Source organism: Saccopteryx bilineata, chromosome 3 (genome assembly GCF_036850765.1).
Source record: "Saccopteryx bilineata isolate mSacBil1 chromosome 3, mSacBil1_pri_phased_curated, whole genome shotgun sequence".
NCBI classification, from domain to species: Eukaryota; Metazoa; Chordata; class Mammalia; order Chiroptera; family Emballonuridae; genus Saccopteryx; species Saccopteryx bilineata.
Window position 1 is genome coordinate 285,193,600 of NC_089492.1, and position 14,919 is coordinate 285,208,518.

Sequence of the window (14,919 nt, forward strand, 5' to 3'; positions counted from 1 at the left end):
AGCAACAGACTCTTGCGCTGCGTCCCTCCCCCGCGTGTCCCGCCCCCTTCGCACGCGCGTCCACAGCGATCAGGTAGCTGAGCTGGCGCGCGAGCTCTGAGCCACCTGCAACAAGAGGGTGAGTGACGGCGTGGCCCGGGGTCGTCGGGTAGAGACCCGGCATCCGGGGACCACCACGTGGGGCGGGGACTTACCTGTGTGCGGGGAGCATCGAGACCGGCCTGCCCCTCTGTGCGTTTTATTCGTGGGACTAGTGTAACCCGCATTAGCTGTCACGCCCAGCGACCCCCAAACCCTGAAGCGAAAGCCCCGGCCTGGAAAGAGGCCAGGTGATGAGGCGGCTCTGAGACGGAGGTGGTGACCCAGCTCCCCGGGACCCGGCCTCTGTCCACTTTCCCTCTCCCGTGGCCTAATAACCCGGTGACTCGATTCGCGGCCCTCGAGCCACATGAGCGTGGGAGGCGTTTTTCCGACTTCAGCCATGTAAACCTAACCTATCTCCCCACCGTGCACCTGGAGAAGAGCCTTGTCCGGCTGGCATTGCTGCCCCCGGTGCGCCTTGCGTCTGGCTGGGCACGGTTGTTGGCTCCATACGCCCCCACTGCTCGGTGTATGGCATCGATTAAGTAAGTGCTCAGTAAATGGCAGAGGTTCTTTTGAGATCAGAGTGATAACGCCTGGTCGGTTAGCACTCAGTGCTGGCTGTCACATTACCTTGTTCCAATCACTGGAATACTAGAATACCAGTCAAGGCAGGAAACCGCCCTGGTCTTGGAACTCCGGAGGGGAAAGAGGGGAGACAAACCTGTGAACCCACAATTACAACTCAGGGTGCTGTGGGAGCCCAGCTTCCAATGGATAAGCAGTGGAATGAGAAAGAGGGCGTGTGCCTGCACCTACTAGGAATGCAGTGCGGCTTTCTTGAACAAAAGAAAGGGCAGATCATTGTCAGTGGTTCCCTCTCCTCCCTCTCTCTTGATTTTGTTCCAGCAGACAGTTAATTCCTCTTGAATTCCTGAGAAAGGCCAGCTAGGCTGATCTTGACACTCACCCCATTGGCCACCCTCACTGAGAAGCTGGAGTTTTATGTCATAATCAAAATGAGCATCCCTAGATAGAGAAAACGTTGGCACAAATGTTCTTAGTGGTCTTGACTCCATGACTTTGGGTGTGTCACTGTGTGTTATGTGCCCTTGTGTGTGTTTTGGGGGAGAGGAGCATTGGATTTCATCAGTTTCTCAAGACCTAGGACCCCAAAGTGGTTAAGAACACCAGCTTAGCTGTGGACGTTCCCTGATAGGAACCAATTTGGGCCTGATCCTTTGATTTCCATGTCACCACATACCAGATTTTCAGGACTGTGTTTGTACATAGTTGTGCAAGAGAAGTGTTTTAAGTTTTTGTCTTATTTTTCCCACTAACCCTCCCCTGGCGCTGTGCCCTGTGTTGGCCTGCCTGTGGTTGCCATGGTTAGGGCTGCGGATGTGGTGGCTTTGCAGTCACTATAATTACTTTAACTGACTTTGGTGGTGTGTCTAAGTGGTGGTATGCCTGGAAGGCAGCCTTTGTTCTGAGTTGGACGAAAATCATGCTCTTTCTGAACTTGGGTCTGCTTACTTTTGGAACCCAGCCAATGTCAAGTCTTTTTGGAGTAGCACGAACACACGAGAAATCTAGCTGCTCTGTCAAGCACTCGCCCCTTCCGTTCTGCACACAAACTGTGCCGAGCAACGGATGTTACAGGCAGGACGGGGCCCAGCTATTTCTTCTTTGGAGAGGGACCTAGTGGCTCTGATATCTGTTGGCCTCATCTGCACCAACCCCTGCAGTCTCTCTCCCGCCTTCCCTCTTCCCTGGAGGCCTTGCCCCCGCCTCCCTCCCCCTTCCGCAGGCCAGGCCCCAGCCACACTCAAAGCTCTTTCTCTGTCACTGCTCCGCCCATAAGGGAAACACCCGCAGGGGAAGTTTCCTGTTTCTTCCCAGCCCATTCTGGGTCTAAGCTGACAGAGATGGACCATACAAACCCTGAGGTCCTCCCAGCCAGACACTGCTTCTCCTCCCTAGGAACGCGGGCCTTGGAGGCTGGCATCGTGAGGTTCTCAGTGCCACCCTCCCTCAGGTAGCTGTCCCTGAGGATACATGGGCTGAAGGAGCATATTTCTGTACGGGTGGGGGCTGTCATATCTGGAGCCAGGCAGCAGCGGAGGGAAGAGCTTTGAGTAAGGCAGTGCAGTCCATTGTAGCTGTGGCGTGTAGAGCCAGCCGGTAGGGGCATTGTCACCCTGCCCTCAGCGGCCTTAATCCTGCGTGAAAATGCAGCAACTGTCACTTGACCCTGACACTCGGGTTGGCTGCCTGCTGGCTTCTGACACCCCCATCCCGTGCAGGAGGGACTCTGCCATGGTGAACGAAGCCAGAGGGAATGGCAGCCCCAACCCCTGCCTGGAGGCCAGCAGCGGTGGCATCGAGAGCTCTAAGGATAGTTCAAGATGTTCGTCACCAGGGCTGGACCCCGAGCAGCATGACAGACTCAGGGAGAAAATGAGGCGGAGGATGGAATCTGGTGACAAGTGGTTCTCCCTGGAATTCTTCCCTCCTCGGACGGCTCAGGGAGCTGTCAATCTCATCTCAATGTGAGTTGATGTCAGGTTGAGGAGTAGGGTCAGATTAGGAGGTGGGGGTGGGAGGAGAAGGTGAACATTAGCCCCACTGCACACAGGTCACTTTGACCTGGAAGGAAAGGCAGCAGTGGGGGGGGGGGTGGAAGGTGAGGAGGGGGAAGAGTCCATATAGGGTTGGTCATTTGATCTGTAGCTTCTTAGTTGTCAGTAAAAGTCCTCCCAAGCATCTGGATTTTTAGACACACTCTTCAATGGGTTAAAAATGTTGCTTCTCTCAGCCTTCTTTGGCGGAACTTAAAGCTGGATCATGAATACAGTTTAGGAAGTCACAACGCAGCAGCAGCTTGGAGAACATTTTCAGCAAGTTAGGAATTTGGATTGTGCCTCTTGAAATCTAGACATGCCAACTGAATTACGTTAGCACTTTATGAATCTCAGTTCCTTTTTTTTAAAGTTTATGCTTTTTACCATTTGCACGTCTCATGTTTCGCTTGAAGTAAGGAACCAGCATGTTTAAATATTCTGTTAAGTAGCTTGTAACACAGCGCATGTGCACATCCTGTGCCTCTTGAGTCTGGTTCCTGAACTACGGGATGGGGTGGGGGGTGGTGAACATGATAGACACGTGTGCCTGCTGACCCTCTTTTCTCCTGTTCCTAGAAGGAGGCTCTACTTGCCCCATGGAGGGCTCCCCAACCTTTAGCCATTGAACTTGACTCACCAAAGTATCACAGACACTTCAAAATGGTTGCGCTGTTTGTTATCTCCACAAGAATTGTAATCATGATCATAGCAGCTCACTGTGTACCAGGCACTATTCTAAGAGCTGTAGGGCATTGATCATAATATTCTTAGAGTTATTATCAAGTAGGTTCCTATGTCACATTTCTGTGTTACAGAAGTGCGGAAATGGGCTCAGAGAAATTAAGTAGTTTTTCCAAGATCACACAGCTAGTCAGTAGCAAAGCCAGGGTATGAGTGACGGTCAGTCTGATTCCAGCCTGCTGTGCATCTTCCCAGACTCCATGGGAAGCTGGTGAAGGGTGGTGGGTTCCCAGGAACCCTTCTTCAGAAAGAAATTCCCTACAGGTTTGACCAGATGGGGGCAGGCGGCCCCCTCTTCATAGATGTGACCTGGCACGCAGCTGGAGACCCTGGCTCGGACAAGGAGACTTCCTCCATAGTGATCGCCAGCACTGCTGTGAACTACTGTGGCCTGGAGACCATCCTGCACATGACGTGCTGCCGCCAGAGCCGGGAGGAGATCACGGAGCATCTGCACAAGGCCAAGCGGCTGGGCGTGAAAAACATCTTGGCCTTGAGGGGAGGTATGGCGCCAACACTGCTCTCTTGTCTTGCTTTCCCGAAGGTCCTTCTGTCCCTGAAATGGTCCTTTAGTTTTCTCCGGGTCCCGCACTGAGCACACTCGGGGCCCCGTCCTGGCTGGCAGCATCAGTAGGCACTGCTCAGACGGGGCCACCTCTTAACCTCTTGACTCCAACACAGGAGTTCAGTCGGGAATGCAGCTGGTGCCTGATAACCTGTGCCCTGACCACCCAGCCTCATCGATCCCTGGCTGCACCCAGCTCTTGGCCCAGACAAGGGTGCAGTTCTGGCGTTTGTCCCAGGAGTGGAAATAGCTGCTTGTGCCTCTGGCCCCATGTGTGGGAGAGGGAGCCCAATGGGTGGGGCTGTGGGGCCTTGGGCCCCCCACCAAAAGACCACTTCTCACTGAATAGAAACTTCTCTTGAGAGGCAACAGCTCCAAGAGGGTGGGAGAGTGAGCAGCGGGTTAGGTGAGGGTGCCTGGAAAACCCAGGCTTGGGTAGGAGGGGATCCCAGTTGCTCCAGGCTAAACTAAGAGCAGCAGCTGTCCCCTGTTGTCGTCTGCTCACCACCACCAGCCCCGTGCCCGCAGAGCCAGCACTTGGTAAATGTCTGGCAGGCTGGGCGCTGCCTTCCCTCCCACTGTGTACCAAGTGCTGTGCTAGGGAGAGGAGACACAGATTTGGATTACACGAGGGCCCTGCCTTTGAGGAGCTCATGGTCCTGGGTGTAGGGGTAGGGAGAAGGAACAAAAAGGCTACCTGGAGATCAGTGAACCCCTGTGACAGTGACCTTCACCAACCCTGCAGACCCAGTAGGTGACCAGTGGGAGGAAGCAGAAGGAGGCTTCCACCATGCAACAGACTTGGTGAAGCATATCCGAAGTGAATTTGGTGACTACTTTGACATCTGTGTGGCAGGTGAGTGCCTGGAATGTCCCAGTGGGTGGGGATGGAGAGGGGAAGGAATGAAACGCCCAGAGAGGCACCTGTATTCAGTCCAGGGTCTGGTAATCCTGTTCACCATAGGCCTGGGCCCGGGCCTGGGCCCGTGCCAGAGGAGGGCGGAGTAGAGGGGAACTTAACAATGTCCTGACTCACCTTCTGTCATCCGCTACCTGCCCAGGCTACCACCACCTCCTAAGTTTCTGTTTCCCTGCCTTCTCATGCTCTTAGCCTGCTTCCCCAGCCTGTTCTTCTTCTTGAAAACAAAAGAGGAATATTTATTAAGAGGCAGAGAATCTCGGAACCCAATATCAGGAAGCAGTCAGAAACCAAGGCCCTTCCTCATTCTCTCTGTGGCCGTAGAACCCCCATCTCTGCCTCCTGCTGCACATCTCCTGAGAGCACCTGGTCAGCTCCAGCTGATAGCCAACGCTGATTGGCTGGCCTCGTGTCAGTTCCAGATTCTCGGGAGAGAGAATCAGATCAGCTCGACTCTAGTTTAGTTGGCTACAGAGAGGAGGCTGGGTTTACCTGCTAGAAATGGACGGTATGACCTTGCCTCCTACTCCCACTGACAGGGTTGGGCCTCCAGCTTCTCAGATGGGGGCTTGGGTGTGGGGAGGCAGTGTGCCAGGGACACAGGACATCTGGGGATTCATTGGCACGTCATCTTGGCATGACATTGTTTCCTCAAATATTTTGAGGGAGATATTTTTTTTAATAGTAAACACAGCCACATTATGGAGTAATATATCAAAGTGATCTGAACTTTAAAAAATAAGCCATGTGGCAGGTGACTTAGGGCTTAGTCCTAGGCCCCATGTACAAGTCCACTCTTCTCAGTCAACAGGGGTGTTTAGGTGTATGAGTCAGGGTGGAGTTAGCAACATGGCAGGTATTTCCAGGTGTCAGAGCGGTCATGGCTCACTCCGGCCATGGTACAGTCAGCTAGCTGGGGAATGTGCATGTGTGCAGTGGACATTACAGGCCACGGGGGGAAGCCAGCAGAGCTGTGAACATCCGGTCGCTGTGGGTTTCGCGCATTGGTCATTATAAAGTGGCTGAGAAAGGGGATCAGTGGGTTGGAAAGCACCAAGCTGGCCATGACAGAAAATAGAGTAAACTGAGCACTATCTAAATGTCAGCATATGCTAGACGTGTTTGGTGATGTTAAGGTGTTGTAGCTATAAAGTTTCAGCTATTCAAACCTCTTTGTTTCTGGAATTCTTTTTGGAAAAACAGCCTTGTTATTCACAGTGTATTGTGGTGCTAAATCCTCCCATTTCTCACAACTATTTTTGATGACTAGGGGGTTTCTTAAGAACAAAGCTGCCTTATCACAGAGAAGCAGCTTGGCCTCCCACGAGTCTGGGGCTCAGGCCTGCCCCGCCTGGCGTGGGGTCCTGCCCTGGGCTCAGGCTGGGGAGGCCGGCATTCTGCCTGCAGTCTCACTGAGCCTGTGGTCTTCTTGTGCCAGCAGGGCCAATAGTGACTTCAGTGGTTTAGGGGCGTGGTCAAGAGTTCCTGGAGCTAGTGAGGAGCCCAGGGAACGTCTGCTCCCACCTCCCAAGCAGTTCCACCGTCCAGTCCATCGTGGTGTCCCCGGCCTGTGGGTGTCCTGGCTGCCCCAGGAGCTCGTTATTTTGTGGGGCTGCTCGGTCCATTGTCAGCAGCCTCTGAAACCGACCCTGGTTCTGACATCAGGAGCGCAGCAAACCCATTTTCCCCGTGATGGACCTTTCAGAAGGTGGTTACCGTCTTCTGTACTTTTCTTTGGTTCTTCCTCATGTCACATGGTGTCTCACTTTTCACCATCTTGGACTTCTGAGTTATTTTAATGTTAAATTAAAAGCATTAAAAGCACCACTTTAGCCCAGTGCCCAGAGTCCAGCACCATACCACAGGTGCTGCCGGACTGTGCTGAAGGCAGCCTTTCTCTCCTCTGTGGCCACAGCGCGCAGGCCTGGCTCACCTGGCTACGTGCAGGGAACCTGAGGTAGGACAGTGCAGGGGGTTAGGAGCCATCTGCCTCCACTCTCAGGAGGGTGGCTCCAAACCACCTCTCATCAGTGGTCATCCCCAGGGAGAGGGGCACATCAGTGGCGAGCCCCGTCACTCACTGTCTTGACCCATCCGTGCCGTAGCGCTGGAAGGTCTGAGCTGGAGCTATGTGGGCGGAGAACTCGGTTCCCAGCCCTCCAGTTCCTTCACCACTCATGCTGGGCCGGTGGAACCTGCCACTCCCAGCTGTCCTCCCTATTGACAGGTTACCCAGAAGGCCACCCCAACGCGGAGAGCTTTGAGGCCGACCTGGAGCACCTGAAGGAGAAAGTGTCTGCAGGAGCTGACTTCATCATCACCCAGCTGTTCTTCGAGGCGGACACATTCTTCCATTTCGTCGCGGCTTGTTCCAGGATAGGCATCACCTGCCCCATCCTCCCTGGGATCTTCCCTATTCAGGTGAGGGACCCAGGAGGGCCGATGGCTCCTTCCACACCCCATCCTCACACAGGCCTGGGCCCCGGGGGTGGCGCTCAGTTCACAGTAAAGTTCTTGGACGCACCTTGGATTTCCTGTCAGATGCTCCTTGTAAAATGTCTCACAGCCCCATTTTGGTTACTTCTAATTTCTCCCTCCCCCCCAAAAAAATCAGCAACAGTACCTGTTGGAGGGGACTGTTGTACTTTGGCTTACTGACAAGTGCCGTTACAAGGAACTATTATAACACTCATCCTAAATTTTATTAAAGTTTCTCAAACCTAGCTGACATTGGACTCATTTGATAAGCTTTGTAAAGGGTGGACTTCCAGATTCCATATCTAGAAGTTCTGACTTAGCAGATCTGAGGCGGGCCTGGGATTTACACATCACTTCTGAAGTTTTGCCGGGGATTCTGATGACCCATGAGTCCTGGAACCACTGGCTACAGGGCTGGCTCAGACTGATGGCAGGCGTGCTCTGGGCAGCTGCTGTCCTCCGCAGAGTGGACAAAGCAGGACCAGGCAAGGACCCTCGTCCAGTATGGTCTGACCTTCTGGGTCCCTCTGGGTCTCACTGCAGTTGGCAAGGAGAGCTGGTAGGGGCAGAGGGGGGAGAGAAGGGTGGGACGTGGCTCCACAGCCCCCTGGTGTCTCGGACAGAGCTACCACTCCCTGCGCCAGCTCGTGAAGCTATCCAAACTGGAGGTGCCGCAGAAGATCAAGGACGTGATTGAGCCGATCAAGGACAATGATGCTGCCATCCGTAACTATGGCATTGAGCAGGCTGTGAGCCTGTGCCAGCAGCTGCTGGCCAGTGGCTCAGTGCCAGGCCTGCACTTCTATACCCTCAACCGCAGTGTGGCCACCACCGAGGTGCTGAAGCGCCTGGGCATGTGGATCGAGGAGCCCAGGTGAGGCCATGGCCCTGAACTCAGGCCTGGGAGCCCCAGCAGGAAGTCAGTGAGCAGGGAAGTCAGAGAGGCCACAGTGCTGGCCACCTCAAGGGTGTGGGGGTCGTCTGTGCCACAGCTGGTGGCACACTTAGGGTTCTTTCCCATCTCAGCAGGAAGTCCTTGTGCACCTTAACGTTTACAAGTCAGACTGAAGAACCCAGGCTCAGTGGGTTCCTCTTCCTTCTCCCTCTAGCCAGTCTCTTACCCTTCCTGTCCCCTTTTCACCCAGGCGGCCCCTGCCCTGGGCTGTCAGTGCCCACCCCAAGCGCCGGGAGGAAGATGTACGCCCCATCTTCTGGGCCTCCAGACCAAAGAGTTACATCTACCGCACCCAGGAGTGGGATGAGTTCCCCAATGGCCGCTGGTGAGGCCTGCAGACCGCCCTCTGAACAAGGGTCCTATTTCTAGGAGGCGGGAGGCAGGAGGAGTTGGCGTACTTACCTGATCCCTACCGGACCGCTTCACAGGAATGGCCCCCTCGGTGGTGTGTGGGACAGCTGTCCGGTGAGGAGCCCAAGGTCAGGAATGCGCCTTGACCTCTGGGCATGCCCTCTGCCAGGGGCAATTCCTCCTCTCCAGCCTTCGGGGAGCTGAAGGACTACTACCTCTTCTACCTAAAGAGCAAGGCCCCGAAAGAAGAGCTGCTGAAGATGTGGGGGCAGGAGCTGGCCAGCGAAGAAAGTGTCTTTGAAGTCTTTGCCCACTACCTTTCAGGAGAGCCCAACCACAATGGCTGTCGAGTGAGTGTTGCTGGGGTGGGACCCTGGGCACCCCCCCCTCCCCTTCTCCCTGTGGGCCTTCCCACCCTGAGCCTCGTCTCTGGTCTGGACGTGGCACCTCAGCAAAGCAAGAAGGTGAGAAGTCCCCACCTGGGGGCCTGGCAGGGGTTTACGGAGGCAGAGGCAGGCTGCGTCTCTGACGGGCCATGAGAGGGACAGGCCCAGGGGACCAGGTCCAATTGTCGCCCCGCCCCCTCCCCCAGGTTACTTGCCTGCCCTGGAATGACGAGCCCCTGGCGGCCGAGACCGGCCTGATGAAGGAGCAGCTACTGCGAGTGAACCGGCAGGGCATCCTCACCATTAACTCCCAGCCCAACGTCAACGGGAAGCCATCCTCCGACCCGGTCGTGGGCTGGGGCCCCAGCGGGGGCTATGTCTTCCAGAAGGTAAGCAGGGACACGCAGGGCTACCCTGCCTTGACTGGCACCCAGGAGCCCGAGATGGGGACAGGGAAGCTTCCTCTCTGGGGCCCCTGCATTCTGATTGGCAGTGGGTCCATGGACGGGAGCTCCGCTTTAAGTCACACGTACCTGGGCGGGTAGGTCCCTCGACTGCTCTGAGTCTCAGCTTTCTCAAGTGGGGACAGATCACGTCATGCTCTGGGGGTGAAACGGGACAAAGCATGGATAGCTTAGCCTGTGAGAGGACCTAGGAAACATTCTCTAACTGGGGCTTTCCTACCCTTCCGAGCTGACCCCTTTCGCCACGGGCTGCTGGAGTTAAAATCACACTTACACTGCAACTCCAGGCTCTGGAGTTAGAGTCAGGGTGTGACGAGACCAGCTCTGCTGTTCGTCACCAGAGCGGCTCGGGGGCTCAGCTTCCCTGAATGCTCCTCACCTGTGAAGTAGGGATGACGGGGCCCACCCTGCAGTATGGTGGGTGTCAGAACAAATGAGTTTGAATAAACCCGGCTTAATGCCTGGTAGTGCTAGAGAAGCCCTCAATGCCACAGTCTCCAGCTAGTGAGTGGGGAGGGTGGAACATGGCAGGCCTCTCTCACAAGCCCTCGTGGGCCTCTGTAGCTTCAGAGGTGGCTTCTCTGTGAAGCCATCCCTGGCCCACTGGGAGGGGGTGGCGGGGGCCCTGGGACCTGCCCAGAACGCGAATCCTCACATCCCTGCTCTCCTCCTGTTTGCTTATTTGCCAGCTGCAGTGTGTGACTCAGTCCACGTGCCATCACTAGTCCTGCTGCCTTACGTGTTCTGTCACACCTGTGTGCGTGGGGCCCTTCCTGGGGACTGTTGGGGGCAGGCATCTGACGTGTCACTGAGCACCAAGAAGTTGGCCAGCAGGGCCCTGGGGTGACACGACGGGTGCCTGCCCCCCCCCACAGGCCTACTTGGAGTTCTTCACGTCCCGGGAGACAGTGGACGCGCTTCTGCAGGTGCTGAAGAAGTACGAGCTGCGGGTGAACTACCACATTGTGGACGTGAAGGTGCGACACTGCAGGGCCGCTCCCCCACCCGGCCCAGCGAGGGAGGCCTGCCCATGATAATTAGCACAGTACAGTTCAGTACAGGGTGCTGGGGACCCAATGGAGGGACAGCTAAACTTCGAGGTCACAGAACACTTCTTGAAGGGGTTCCGTGTGGCTTGAATCTCTAAGGAAGAGGACATTCCGGGAAAGGGTGGAGGGCGTGCAAAGGAAATGTCCACAGCCCTGTGGGGACACTGCTGGCTGAGCAGGGAGCCGAAGTGGTAAGCAGGGGCCAGGTCCTCAGGAGTTGCCATGGTCCTGCTTGGAATTTCAGTTTTTCCCTGAAGGCAGGAGGGATTCTTTCCCAGCAGTGAAGTGACTTGGCTCTGCGTTCTATTTAAGCAGGTCACAGTGTGTAGCTGGTGACTAATGGGCCCAGAGGCCCTCGGGGTAGTCTTAGTAGCAGAGAGAGGCCCGGCTGGGCTAGACAGGAGGGAATGGACCGGAGGGGACACAGGCGGAGCCACTGGGTGTGGAGCCGACTGAAGCGCAGAGGAAGAAGGAAATGCGCAGAGGAAGAAGGAAATGCCCGGGGTGGCCTCCAGGTTTCAGGTTCACAGAGCTGGAGGGAGGGCCAGGCGGAGGGTGTGGAGCAGAGGGCTCCCTGGCTGTAAGGGCTCTAGTCGTCTTTGTCCCGCCTGCTCTTACTCCCCCCTCCTCCCTTCCCAGGGCGAAAACATCACCAATGCCCCCGAACTGCAGCCTAATGCTGTCACTTGGGGCATCTTCCCTGGGCGAGAGATTATCCAGCCCACAGTGGTGGACCCTGTCAGCTTCATGTTCTGGAAGGTGAGGGGGCTGGGAGCGGGCCTGCCCTGCCCACCTGGCAAACTTGGGCAGGCAGTGTTGCTGGGAATCCCAGCCCCAGGGCTGGCAGACCCGGCCCTCCTGGCTGCACCTAGACTGTGAGTCACTGTTTATTTCTGTGCTGGGGGTGGCGCTGGCAGTGAGCCTTACTCTATTCCTGGCAGTGCCCTTTTGGGCTGTGGCAGCGGCTCTTGTGGCACTGAGCGTGGGGTCTGACCCAAGGGCAGCCCTTGCCTGTGTATGTGTCTGTGTGTGTGACTGTGTATGCACCCCTGTGCATGTCCAGGACGAAGCCTTCGCCCTGTGGGTCGAGCAGTGGGGCAAGCTGTATGACGAGGAGTCCCCGTCCCGTGCGATCATCCAGTACATCCACGACAACTACTTCCTCGTCAACCTGGTGGATAATGACTTTCCGCTGGACAACTGCCTGTGGCAGGTGGTAGAAGACACATTTGAGCTTCTCAACAGGCCACCTCGGCATGAGGGAGACAGGCACCATGATCCTGCACCCTGACATCGTTCACCTGGGCCAGCTGTGTCCCGCCTCCCTCCTCCCCAGGACTGGTTCTCCTGGAGACCCCCAGCTCCGTCTCTCCCCAGGCCCTGGTCTCCACTCTCCCGCATACGGTGGCAGCTAGACTGGTGGGAGGCTTCTGGGCTCTGGCTGGACCCGAGTCTGCCCCCTGGGAGCCTGGTGCTCCCTGCTCAGCTGGGAGATCTTGCTCTTTTCTGCAGAGAAGCTCCATGCTGTGGAGGACGATGGTGGCTGCAGCACTGTCCTTCCTGAGAAGGGAGGAGACGAGCTATTGCTGAGCCCTCGCACTAGGCAGCTGCCAGGAGCTAGCCCGGGACTGCCGGTGACCTTGCACTTGGGGTTAGCTACCAGGAGCCAGCCTGGGACCGCCGGTGACCTTGCACTGGAGGTGGGGCCTGTGGAAGACGGGAGGGCAAACATGGGCAGCGGGCACTTGCAGCATTGCTGAAGAGCTGTTACAGAGTGAAGATGCTGCCCCTTTCTGCCTCCAAGGCATGGGCAGCTGGGCACTTTCAGGGAGTGACTGAAAGGGCAGATACTCCCTGACACCAGGCCTGGGTGGGTCGGGCCAAGGCCTGGTAACAGGCATCTCTGGCCTCCTTTTCCTCCCTGAGAGCTCAGCAGGGCTTTCACCTTTCTGTGCTGCTTTTGAAACAGTGTCTCTGTATTCTGGTGGCTTGAGATAAAGTACTTCTTAACGGTTCAAGGTGTCTGAACCTTTGTGCTTGGTGGAGCCCTTGGCCTCCCCCTTGTCCCCCTGCCCAATACCGTCAAGACAAAGATGAGGTTTGCTTGAGCAGGGCTTATTTCTTCCGGGCTTATTTTTCAGGCAGGACCTCCGCCTGCCAGTGGCTTCAGCCCTCTGGGACCCCATCCTGGAATCTGTCTTCCTGGCATTGCTCCCCAGGAATCGGCCCTCATGCCCTGCTGCCCAGGGTGGTGACTGGCAGGTGCACATAGGCTGGTCCTGGTCCTTGTGTGGCCCTGGCTGGCTAGCTCAGTTGGTTGGCGAGTTGTCCTGATTCTACCAAGATTGCTGGTTCAATCCCTGGTCAGGGCACATACAAGTGTCAACCGAGTGCATAAATAAGTAGAACAACAAATTGATGTTTCTCTCTCCTTCCCTCTCTCACTAAAATCAAACAAAGAACCCAGAGCAGCCTATGAGCACACCTTCCCTTTCTTCCAGGCAGCTGGCCAGGAGCCAGGGAGCAGCAGGACTAAGGAAGGCGTTTTGTCATTCACAGCCCCTGAGTCCCCCTCCACCACCGGCTGGGGTGATGCCCTGGGGCCTGAGAGCTGGTGCTCTGGACGGTGGGGGTGGGGCACGGCTCCTTCCTGGGAAGGCTGGGCTCAGCTCTGCTTTTCTTTCTGTGGGAACAAGTCACAGCTGCAGCTGGGCCCCCTACTCCACCTCAAGTCCACCACCCACGGGCTCGGGCAGCTTCCGGCCTGCCCCTAGGCTGATGCCCGCCTTTCTCGGTCCCAGGCTGCTGGCTCCTCTCCTCAGGGGCCTGGTTGCCAGGCTCTGGTGCTACTTCTCAAAGGCCTGGAATCAGGGAGGAGAGGGAACATTCAGTTCCCTCCAGGGCCTTCTGTTCGTGCTAGGCTAACATCTGTGCCCAGCTCCTTGGTCCCTTAGGGGAAGAAGGGGTCGTGGTGCCCCCCCCCCCATGAGCAGGCAGCTACCTCTGCCCCAGGCCACATACGTGGACTCAGAATAGATTTGACCTGTGATCTAGGAAGCTATACTAGGAACAAAGGGTAGGGGCGGTTAGGGACTAGAACCTACATGGCCCTATGTGAGCAGCAGCGGTGCCACAGGCCAGGTTTGTTACCAGAGTGACAGGTCGGGGCTAAGCACATAGCTACCGGCTATATCAGGAGCTCCAGAATCCAGGCTGTTTTCTCTAAACAAACAGCCCTCTCCTGAAAATGAAGGGGTCCTGGGTGGCAAGCAGGGAGGGCCGGCAGTTCAGAAACGTCCAGCGGTGGCACTGGTTCTGGAAGGGCCTGCTCGGAGCCGGGGCTGCCCCACCCGTACCTGAGAAAGGACCCAGCCGCTGTCTCGCTGTAATCGTCAAGCCAACTGTAGCTGCCACATTTGCCAGGCCCTTCTCAGGTGCCACTGCCTGAGCTGTGGGCACAGCTGGTGAGAAGGCCCCAAACTGGGCCGACTGCTGCCCTGGGTACCTGTGCTCCCTGCAGCCCCCAGCCCCTCGGTGGCATCAGAACGAAGGGAATGTGACAAGGAGCATGTCATCTGAGGTGTGTGAACATGCAGAATCCTCAGCCTGTCCCAGGTTTCAGATAGAGGCGGTCCAAAGACCATACTTTGGGAGACTTCATTCTAGGCGTTAGGGTTGAGACTGGGATGAGATGGGATACCAGTGTGAGGCTGGGGAGGGAGGAGGGGCCCGCCTCACTCACCAGTGACCGTGTTCCCTGAGCATCTACCCAGTGCTGCCACATCGCTGCCAGGCACCCGGCCTGCTGGGAGCCCTGGAGCAGGCAGAGCACTGTCTCCAGGTGCCAGTGTCATAGGTACTTCCTCCTGGGGGGAGGGGCCTGTGTGCATTCTGACCGTCCAGAGCAGGGGTCCTCAAACATTTTACACAGGGGGCCAGTTTCCTTCAGACCGTTTGAGGGCCGCCACATACAGTGCTCCTCTCACTGACCACCAATGAAAGAGGTGCCCCTTCCGGGAGTGCAGCGGAGGCGGATAAATGGCCTCAGGGGGCCGCAGTTTGAGGATGCCTGGTCCAGAGCATTGTGACCCCTTCATGGCCAGGAGAAAGAGCCAAGCCATGCGTCTGGGCCAGCTCCTCCAAGATCCCGTGGGGATAACCACTGGCCAGAGAGGCCCAGCCTTGGCCACAGCTCAGGCAAGGTCCTAGGCCCTGGGGGAAAAAAAATTTGCTGAGAGAAAACTTAAAGTTCTCACCTAACAAAAAAATGATAATTATATGAGATGATGGATGTGTTAATTAAATG

At 56.4% G+C, this 14,919-nt stretch overlaps 2 protein-coding genes across 3 annotated transcripts in view; one reads left to right on the top strand and one right to left on the bottom strand.

Moving 5' to 3' along the window:
* On the top strand, window positions 1-12,631 carry MTHFR (methylenetetrahydrofolate reductase). Of its 2 annotated transcripts, none has more exons than XM_066270429.1 (12): window positions 1-118; window positions 2,388-2,633; window positions 3,711-3,949; window positions 4,757-4,867; window positions 7,158-7,351; window positions 8,032-8,282; window positions 8,554-8,688; window positions 8,884-9,064; window positions 9,307-9,489; window positions 10,440-10,541; window positions 11,253-11,372; window positions 11,677-12,631. In XM_066270429.1, exons 2-12 carry the CDS (start codon window positions 2,401-2,403, stop codon window positions 11,902-11,904), a joined length of 1,977 nt encoding a protein of 658 aa, XP_066126526.1. In that variant the 5' UTR covers window positions 1-118; window positions 2,388-2,400; the 3' UTR covers window positions 11,905-12,631. The 2 variants fall into 2 exon arrangements, with proteins under 2 accessions (XP_066126526.1, XP_066126525.1); XM_066270428.1 differs by lacking the exon at window positions 1-118 and adding an exon at window positions 1,969-2,119.
* C3H1orf167 (chromosome 3 C1orf167 homolog) overlaps window positions 12,132-14,919 on the bottom strand; it is a 22,131-nt gene continuing 19,343 nt past the window's right edge. Inside the window, 2 exon segments of the mRNA XM_066266581.1 lie at window positions 12,132-13,474; window positions 14,016-14,127. Of these exon segments, the coding sequence (XP_066122678.1) occupies window positions 13,331-13,474; window positions 14,016-14,127 (256 nt within the window). The 3' untranslated portion in view covers window positions 12,132-13,330.